This window comes from Bicyclus anynana, chromosome 25, assembly GCF_947172395.1.
Source record: "Bicyclus anynana chromosome 25, ilBicAnyn1.1, whole genome shotgun sequence".
In the NCBI taxonomy this organism is placed as follows: Eukaryota; Metazoa; Arthropoda; class Insecta; order Lepidoptera; family Nymphalidae; genus Bicyclus; species Bicyclus anynana.
In genome coordinates this window covers 2,893,172-2,903,815 of record NC_069107.1, presented here as the reverse complement: position 1 = coordinate 2,903,815, position 10,644 = coordinate 2,893,172, and the positions used below count along the sequence as shown (strand labels likewise).

General features: G+C 38.3%; 1 protein-coding gene across 1 annotated transcript; it reads left to right on the top strand.

Annotated features, from left to right (window-relative positions):
* Positions 1 to 264: 264 nt before the first annotated feature.
* LOC112056114 (two pore potassium channel protein sup-9) lies at positions 265 to 10,336 on the top strand (the record flags this gene model as incomplete). Its single annotated transcript, XM_052889307.1, is given in 8 exon segments — positions 265 to 868; positions 1,478 to 1,633; positions 2,171 to 2,297; positions 2,695 to 2,885; positions 3,995 to 4,182; positions 5,497 to 5,611; positions 6,783 to 6,870; positions 8,179 to 10,336. Coding segments are annotated over 8 exon segments (1,734 nt in total). The 3' UTR covers positions 8,921 to 10,336.
* Between the last annotated feature and the right edge of the window lie 308 nt (positions 10,337 to 10,644).

Sequence of the window (10,644 nt, the reverse complement as noted above, 5' to 3'; positions counted from 1 at the left end):
ATTTTATTTGACATGTCCAAAAATGTCTCCATATCTTCTCAAAGTTTATAAAATTACACAAGATTAATATTGCCAATAGATAGATATTGTGTTTTCCCTCTGATATGTTTTGTAATAAAATTACTTTGCATTTTTCTGTGAAAACTATTATAACAATGCCTCAAAGATTCTCCACATTTCAATCCAGTACCCAAGCATCTTTAGAAGTTGTCGACTTGGCAACTTTTTTTGCAAAAATTCATGAATTATATTAAATTCTTTCAGGTGCAACCAAAACTGAGAAAATCCTAACAAAAAACAACGAAGTGCCAAAAACAATCAAGACATGTAAAGTATTCAAAAGCCAAAGAACAAGATGAATGGAACAATTATTATTAAGGGATCAATTTATCAATAGACATCCTTTTACAAAAAACAATTACTTCACGCTACTATCAAAAAAAAAAACTATAATATGATAAACGTAACAAATTTTGTAAATTAAGGTTACAATTCCTAAACTAATACCAAACAGTATCTGTAGCATATTTAAATGTCAGACGTATTTATTAATCTGTGTGCATTGTAAATTGTTACAAAATGGAAATCGTGTTACAAGTAATGTTGTTACAAAAATGAAACGCATAGTTTTTGTATGAAAATGCACTGTTTATTATGGAGATGTTGCGTGAGAGAGTATTATTTTGAACATATAGTGGGGTGGTTATGGGCGTTTTGCCCTAAGGCGGGACACAGTCAGTGATGAAGAAGCAAAATGTTCGCACTCTATCCTTGATTGTGTGCACATTCACTTATCTACTGGTCGGCGCAGCTGTCTTTGACGCCCTCGAGTCTACCACTGAGAGGAACAGATTTGAAGTTTTACAAGGTATATTTTTTTTTTATTCTTACAAGTTAGCCCTTGACTAAAATCTCACATGATGTGATGCAATCTAAGATTAACGGGCTTACTAGTTAGAAGGAGGATGAAAATCCACACATCTTTTGGTTTCTACACAATATCGTACCGGAACACTAAATCGTTTGGCGTCTTTGCCAGTAAGGTGGTAACAAGCCACAGCCGAAGCCTCCCACCATCCAAAAATCACCTGATCTGATCACTTTGAAGGCGGTGCCAACACAGTAATGCATTAACTTAAGCCGATTAAATTATTAAGTTTTAGGATACAAATACAGTTCTTTCCCGTGGTTCTTTCAGAAACGGCTTTAATTAATACGCCACTGTCTTGGCACCGGCTTCAAAGTGATCAAAAGGTAGCACATACTATGTTTATGTTATTTGTATTTTTAAATCACACAATATATATATATATATATATATATATATATATATATATATATATATTTTGTGTGATTTTGAAGTCAGTTAAATTCTTTTGTTAAAAAGATTTAATTTTTTCTCATAAAAGTTTCCTTACAATAAGTTGTATCAATTTTCAGAAAATCGCCAAATAGCCATCTTTGTTTTTATTTGCAGCAATCGAAGGGATGATTAAAGAAAAGTACAACATAACCGAGGAGGACTTCCGTGTGATGGAGACGGTGGTGCTGAAGTCTGAGCCGCACAAGGCCGGCCAGCAGTGGAAGTTCACTGGCGCCTTCTACTATGCCACTACTGTGTTGACCACTATTGGTAAGTTGGAGCAAAAGCCGTCAGTTGTCAATCTATATTATTAGACTACAAGCCCATGGACATTGGTAAGTTGAAGCAAGAGCCAGCAAAAGCGATTCAATTCAATTCAATTCAAGCCAATTCCTCATCTTAAGGAGACTGAATTTTAATCAGTCTGTATCCTCGAAACCATCTAAGTCATAATCATATCCTATCCCTTTTCCCACTTCGTCGGCAAAATATGTCAATCTTCTCCATTTGTGTCTATTACGCGGTACATTTCGATAATTATTTATTTACACAAATATTAACTGTAATTTTTGGACGGCATAATTAGTATACATTATTGTCCGTATTACATGATATTTTGAACATGATGCCGTACATTTTACAATGACCTTATATGGTATGGGTTTAGGAAATATATACGGCGTTTACGGTTATAGTATCTGTATATGTGTACAAAAGGAATTGCACAAGTCTAGGTGGTTTATTAGCTAGCCTTAAAATAGACCGATGCTGACATATACATTTGTAACAATTGAATTGCCTTTACAGGTTACGGTCACTCCACGCCGGCGACGATTGGTGGCAAGCTATTCACGATGTTCTACGCCATTGTTGGGATCCCTTTAGGGCTTATAATGTTCCAGAGTATCGGCGAAAGAGTTAATAGACTTAGCAGGTAATCTTTTGCATAACTCCTATTAAAACTTTTGTTAATTGGTAAAAGATGGAAAAAAGGTGGTTGAAATTTTCGCGATAACTAGACACTTTAAAAACGTACTTTTTGTTCGAACGCGGTACTCTCAAAAGGTGGGTACAGACCAGCGATATCGCTGTCTCTTTTGTTGCAATGGGACAAAAGGGACGATTCCGCCACTATTTGGCAGCAGAATCGAAAATATAGCCAGAGAATTTTGTTAATTCTCTGCGTGTGTGAAGTCTACCAATCCGCATTGGGCCAGCGTGGTGGACTAAGGCCTAACCCCTCATCCTGAGAGGTAACTCGAGCTCAACAGTGAGCCGAATATGGGTTGCTAATGATGATGATGATTCATTGAACTGTTCTCCCATTCCAGCGTAATAATAAAGTCAATAAAGCGCGCATTGAACTGCAAGCAGACGAGCGCGTCCGAAGTTGACCTTATCTGTGTGGTGACGACGCTCTCGTCGCTCACCATAGCGGGCGGCGCTGCGGCATTCTCCAAGTTCGAGGGCTGGAGCTACTTTGACAGCGTCTACTACTGCTTCATCACTCTTACTACCATCGGTAAGATCATTACCAACTCTAGCAAGAATTTCCAGAAGATATTCAACTGCGAACCCAGGGGAGAAGTTTTTGAATTGTGTTTTTCCAGTGATGTATACGGAACTGAGCTTTGTTCGCTTATTTAAAGGGTGTCATACAGTCTGGGATTAGCCTATAAGCTATTTAAGCAATATCCTATCTCTTCTGCTTCTGCCTTCGGGACCAATCAGACGATAGGTACTTTTGGGCTCGTCAAAATCACTTACACAATCAGGAAAATAGATAGTTGGTTGGTTGGTAGCGACCTTTAGACGAAAACACAGCAAATTAAAATGCTATTTGAAAGTAGACATAAGCAAAGCTGTGGTACTTCATTGATGAGCCCCTCACAAAATGGATCATAAGATCTCGTTGTCCTAGTAGTAGTCTTACCCAACTCTAGTCTTTCCTTTACGTGATATTAGCTGTGGTTAAGTACAAAATATCTGGACATAGGCCATCGATTGATAATTATGATGATAATGATTATGATACTAATTGTGTTTGTAAATGTCATGGGTCTGTGGTCTGATAAAGAGATATTGAAAAACTATAATTAACAAATCTTTAGAGACGTGATAGCCCAGTGGATATGACCTCTGCCTTCGACTTCGGTCCGGGGCATACACCTCCCAACTTTTCAATTTTAAGAAATTAATATCACATGGCTCAAACGGTGAAGGAAAAACATTGTGAGGAAACCTGCATATCAGAGAATTTTCTTAATTATCTGCGTGTGTGAAATCTGCCAATCCGCATTGGGCCAGCGTGGTGGACTATTGGCCTAACCTCTCTCATTCTCAGAGGAGATTCGAGCTCAGCAGTGAGCCGAATCATCATCATTCCTTACCCTTATCCACTTAAGTGGGGTCGGAAAAGTATGTCAATCTTTTCCATTCGTCTCTATTACTCGTCAACTCATAATCCACTCCTTTTACACACATGTCCTCTTTCACACAATCCAACCATCTCTTCTTTGGCCTTCCTCTTCTCTTATGTCCACTTGCACATTCAACATTTTTCTAGTAAATGACTTTCCACCCTACAGCAGTGAGCCGAATATGGGTTGATAATGATAATGGTGATTCCAGGTTTCGGTGACATGGTGGCATTACAAAAGGACAACGCCCTAAACCGCAAACCATCGTATGTGATGTTCGCACTCATCTTCATACTGTTTGGGCTGGCCATTGTCGCCGCGTGTCTCAACCTGCTGGTGCTGCGCTTCGTCACCATGAACACCGAGGACGAGAAGCGCGACCAGCAGCAGGCCGAACAGGTACACACGTTACGAATTCCTCGAGAACGGGTGGTAGTAACATTATTATGGAGGGGAGGTACAGTAGAACCCGTTTAATACGATTTCGCAGGGACCCAACTAAAACCGCGTCTTAGACGGGAAAGTGTATTATACGGGATATGGGTGGGGATAGTGAAACAATTATAACGACTAATGTACACATACATAGTTTGCAGTGCGTCTTCAAAATTTTCAGTTTAGAATCGCATCATGTCAAGGGTCGTTTGCTGTCAGGGTCTTTCATTTCTTTAAGATGTCATGTATAAGCCTTGTCCTGCAACCTTGTTTAAGGACCTTTATGATGTCCTGATCTGTCTGTTGTAATTTATTTATCGCATTTGGAATTACAAACGTGTGACATGTAGGCGTATTAAACGGGATGACGAATCGTATTAAGCGTTACAAAATGTATGATAAACATGTCTCAAGTTGTAGGGACTGGCGTAAAATGACGTATTATGCAGGAAATAGTTTTAAGCGTGATCGTCTTAAGCGGGTTCTACTGTATTTGTATTTACAGGTAATAGTGTTATATGTAATTACACTTCAAACTTAAATTTAACTGCAATCAGGCGTCCCAAAATCGTCCTTCACGATCCAGACAATGACATGACGACCAACAATGCTTCCCAGGCAACACAAATAAGCTACACATCGTCTTCGCCGGCGAAGACGATGTCCCCGATATTTTATGTCACCCGGACGTGAGTTTTCTAAGCAGCGGTCCCATATGGAGCCTATATACTTGCACTCAAACAGAAAAAAATGACTTTAGCTCAGTTGTTTGTTAGACAGCGTAAATACCGCTAGTCGCTTTAGTGATTTTGTGCAATAATGTTTTTTTATAATTATTAATAATTATTTGTGTTGTAATTCTTGATAATATTTTATTATATAATTAAGTACAATTATGGAGCATGGACCGTGGTGGCCTTCGGAGGTAGCACGAGGGTCCTTACTACCTGCTACCTCCCAAAGTCACCACAGTCCAAACTCCATAATTGGCTGCCGTACTTAACTTATAGTAGCAGCATAAGATGACACACTTTCAGCTTTTATAAAATGACGAACATCTGGGGTTCACGGGCTCTTAAGGTAGCCTTCTGTTCTTGGCGACCGCGTCCTGCGACCGCGACCGGGTCGCACGACCCACTGCTTAATGGAGCACTAAGGCGGTAGCGCGACGCGGTCTCGTTTAGTGCTCCATATAAATTCATACTAAGCAGTGGGTCATGCGACCCGGTCGCCAAGAACCTTTAGTCTAACATATTGAAAATGAATTGTCTCGTCCAGGCGCAACAAGTGGCGGTGCGGCTGGAGGGTGACGTCATCACGGCGGACGGCGCCGTGCTGCGCGGGGTGGCGCGGGGCACCCGCCTGCCCGCCCCCTCCAGACTTATTAGAGCTGGTCAGTCGCACAACCCCCCGGACTATTGTCCTATCCACTCCACACATCCACACCATTACATATTTATGTATATACAGTTTTTAAAGTTCCTAAACACACAACTCGACATTATATATGTATATTTAGGTATTATTTGTATAAATAACTTCCGTTTTTTACTTCGACCATTAATAACAGGACCTGCCTCGCTAACCGTTACCCCTCTGGCAAAGATCAAAAATCAATGATCTAACGCGTTTATAAAAGCCGTTGCTATAGAATCGATGTTTCATTGTTGTAATCGTTTTCGACGTGTAAAGAGCTCCCTAACCCCGGTTCGTGTAGTTGAGTGGCATAAAAAACGGCCAAAAACTATTTTAAAAGCTTTGAGAAACTTACCGAAATCAGTTTCGTATACCTAATGAGATTATGAATGATATAGAATAAGAGGTTGAACTCATATCAGTTAGCTATAAAAATCGCATTAACACCCATTAAAACAAACTTGCTCGCTCATCTCGCTCGCTCGCTTGCTCTCAGTCATCCAATAGATGTTAGAAGGCTAAAGCGCGCCTACATATGGGATTTCCTGTAAAAAAAAAATACAAAAATGGAAGGTCTAAAGGCTACATATGCCATGAAAAAACCACAAGCAATTAGCTTACAACTGTTGCAGCTGATTACGCAATAGTAATGAATCTATATATATAAAAGAAAGTCGGGTTTGTCACGACACTTCGAGATCTGCTGGACCTATTTTCATGGTTTTTGATTCGTTGGATTTGTCTCCGCCATGAATAGCAGAATACATCTTAAAAACAATGAAATCTCAACGAATAAATAATTATGAAAGATGAATAATTTTCCATAAATGTTACTTTGTTTGGTACCTGTCAAACTTTTGATGTCCATCCTGTCAAATAATATTTATGTAATGTTTGACATATAAACGTGGGTTCAGAAATATTGACAAATGATTACCATTAAAGCGTGTGTTCATAAATTCATTTTGTGTAAATTAAAGTTTCTATTTCCGAAAACAATTTCTAATTTTAGGTAATTAACATTTTAGGGGTAGGGTAGGGATAAGGAAGAAGTGCACATAAGTCAAAGCGATGCTTGACCGGGTCCGCTAGTTATATATAAAATATTTCGTATACCTACCCTCATAATGAAATTTGTATGTTCGCAGGTGACGCGTCAGCTATTCCTTTGTACTCTGATGATGACTATTCACCAAGTGTATGCAGTTGTTCGTGTAACTGTTTCGGACCTAATCGGTAAGTTTCTTATAACTTTTAAAGCCTTAGATTCAATGGTAAATGAATATAAAAGTTACAAGCTTTAATCACTTTGGTTGCCTCGTTGGTACAGTGGATCGTCTATGTGACTTCAGATCATATGATCCGGGCTTCATGTCCTGGGTTGGGCTTTGAAATATTGGAAGCTCAATATTAGCTGTTTTCTTATAAGAAATTCTTAGTAGCAATCAACATTTACTTGGTGCAGCAGCACAATGCTGAACGAAGCAAATATTAACTTGATCCTTTTTCAAGGTTGTGCTTAGAGTACCTTTGGCCTAAGTGGTCTAGGTATCGGGTGCTAATAGTGTTAAGGGGCTAAGTGTGGCACAATTGTTGAAATAAATGTTTTTTTGATTCCTATTTTTTTTGATTCCTTTAGTCCAGGGTTATAAAGGTGGTCTTGCCGCGAAGAGCACGATAAGCCGTCGGTCCTAATCATTATCATTAATATCTGTTAGATCGTTAATGAATGTAACATTATCACCCTCGCCCACCTGCTTTAACCTGCTTTGGAGCGTGATGAGTCCTAGCTTCATATCCCTTCTATACTAAAAGAAGGAGTCCTAGCCCTATAAGCATTCATTCGCGCAAGAGTTTTTTTAACGGATATTAAAAAAGCGTTCAAATAAAGTCCTTCATTTCACATTATACTATATTTGAACGCTTTTTTAGCGTCCGTTAAAAGAAGTCTCGTGCAGATGAGGGTTAATTGGCCGTTGAAGTAGGCTGAAAATGATAGTTGGAAGTCCTATATCATCATCATCGTCATCATATCAGCCGACGGACGTCCACTGCAGGGCATAGGCCTTTTGTAGGGACTTCTAAACATCACGATACTGAGCCACCGGCATCCAGCGAATACCTGCGACTCGCTTAATGTCGTCAGTCCACCTGGTCGGGGGTCGACCAACACTGCGCTTTGTAGTGCGGGGTCGCCATTCCAACACCTTGGGAACCCAACATCCATCGGCTCTTCGAACCATGTGCCCCGCCCATTGCCACTTCAGCTTTGCGACTCGTTGAGCTATGTCAGTGACTTTGGTTCTTCTGCGGATCTCCTCATTTTTGATTCGATCACGCAGAGATACTCCTAACATAGCTCGTTCAATCGCCCGCTGTGTGACTGAGCCTTCTTATGAGGCCCATAGTTAGCGACCAAGTCTCGGAACCATAGGTCATCACTGGCAACACGCACTGTTCGAAGACTTGTCTTGAGGCACCGAAATAAAATTCGGAAATTCCTGAGTCTTATATAACATTAATCAACTAATCAATTTCTTTCAGGTCAATACCATACCGGGACCCATTGTCTCCCGTCTTACCGACAAACATAAAGCAATTGAGGGCCAAAAACTACCGCGAATTGGGCAGCATACCGCGGTACATCGAAAAATCATCATCGAAAAACCATTCGCAGTCCTTAAGATTAAATTCCGCGTCGGGTTACCTTTACATGAACGCAAAAACCAACGAATTCCAAATAGACCCCGAGGACTTCCGCGATATAGTTGCCAAGCGACGCGAACAGTTGCGCAAAGGGATGATGTCGTACGACATATCGAACGACCGATATCTCGATCCGTACAAGAATAGTTTCAATCGCGAAAGCCCTCACAGTTCCTCTCTATACTCTATGAATATCAGAACAGAGAATCGCTCCAACGATCCCTTAGTCGATGATTACGATTCCGAAAAATCTAGTTACGCTAAAAAGAAGCTAATGAAAAACATTGCGAGGAATACTAATAATAAGCGGGTAGAGAACTATTTTTACGATGACGCAGTGTTGCATTTCGATGACGAGTACACTTTCGATGGATCGATAATTTTCGCTAAGAGGAGAAAATCGATTGACAGGAATTGGGATGAATTCACTTGTGATTTGCCGAAAAATTCGATTTACGCTGACCAGGTGTCAAATGATGGAAGCTACGGGTATTATTTACCCGATGATGATGAACAGGATCAGTATTTCCTGAACGACACCCTGACCTTCAATCTTCCACCACATCGAGCGAGTATATAATCGAGGGAAAAATCAAACCAAAATCGAGATTAATCGAGTTTAGGTAAGATTTAAGTGAAATTACTTGATAATGATAAATCTAAGGTCGACATAATCTTGGATTCTTGGATATGTTGTTAATTTCGATCGCTAACTACGGTGCGACGTAAAAGAGTAGAAGTTAATAAAAATGGAAAAAATGATTTTTTTTTTGTGTGGCAACACCATATTTTGTCAAATTATTAAAACCATAGTTGAAATTCGTATAATTACCAGAAGAATATAATTTGTTTATATGAGATTGACTTGCATTTATTTAAAGGAGATGGTCCAAAATTGTAGCGGAAATAACAGAAGATATTTTTTTAATTATTTTTAATTATACAAATCTACAAATTTAATTTAATTCTTTCGAAATAGTATTCATTATCTCCCAAGAAATGAAACACTTTTAAGGATAATAATGGCGGATAGATGACGTTTTCAATGCAGTAATCGATTTGACGTTTGCTATCAAATGTCATGTCATAGTGGCTCTATGGGCGCCATCTTGATATTACTCAAAAACTTGGGTTTTAATTTTATTTATTTATTTTTATTTAGTTAGATTTATTCACTTTAATAAATTTTAATAAAATCCTTGTATTTTTTTAATTTTAATGATACGGGGTACAAAAGTAGACCTGAAATGGACCATATCCTATAATAAATATAAATAATTAAATTAACTATCTTAGTACCCATATCACATGATGCTTAGATAGTTTTTTCAAAATATATTTATTAATACTAGATAATAATATTATTTTCAACAGATCATCTAGTTAAAAATAAGAACATAATATTACCTGCGTATAGAATGAAATATCAATTATTATCAAGTATCAAGGTTGTTGCAATTCCAACTGGATGACAGTACACAGGGTTACCCTATGAACGACAATAAGTGACTGCAGCGCCCTCATTTGTTTTCTACTCTTTTATGTCGCACTATACGTCTGTAGAAACCGATTTTACCCTTATTATGCTGTTTTCTATTTGACAAGCTTTTTACCTTGATTGTATTAGTGATCATAGACAAATTAAAAATTAAAAATAATGAGGTTACTTACCGCAGTCAATTTTGTCTGCTGCTAAGTATCAGCAATGTCTATTTACTGTGAAATACGTACCGGTATGTGATTTAGCGTTCCAGTACGATGCGTTTAAACCATATATCAAAAATCTATTTGAACTGCATCTATTAAACTTCAAATAAACTAAAATTTAATTTTATAGTGATAAATAATTAACGAAATAAACAAAATATATACAAGTAATACATGCTAACTAATTAATCAACTTCAATTATTGTTTTAAAGGAAAATATCATTCATTATACAGTGACCCAACTTAATAAATGTTCTTGATACTTGATAAGACTTTTGCAAGTACAAACATTTTGACATTTTATTATAGGGGTTCAAAAAGAACTTATGTATTCCACGGATTGACAAAAAATCGGCACCCTACCATTACCTAATGTGATTCACAAAGTATGTCAAATATAAAACAGTATAACAAACTAAGTATATAGGGGTAGGTAGTGTACATTTTAAAATTGCCTAACCCCTTCCAAATATGCCTCTAAATTGAACATCATCAGAACGAATGAGCAACCCTGGCCTATAGAGTTTTCGAAAATGAAATCATTGATTTGAGAAGGGCCAAAATACAAAACTGCGTTGCGACTTCGAATATCCAAA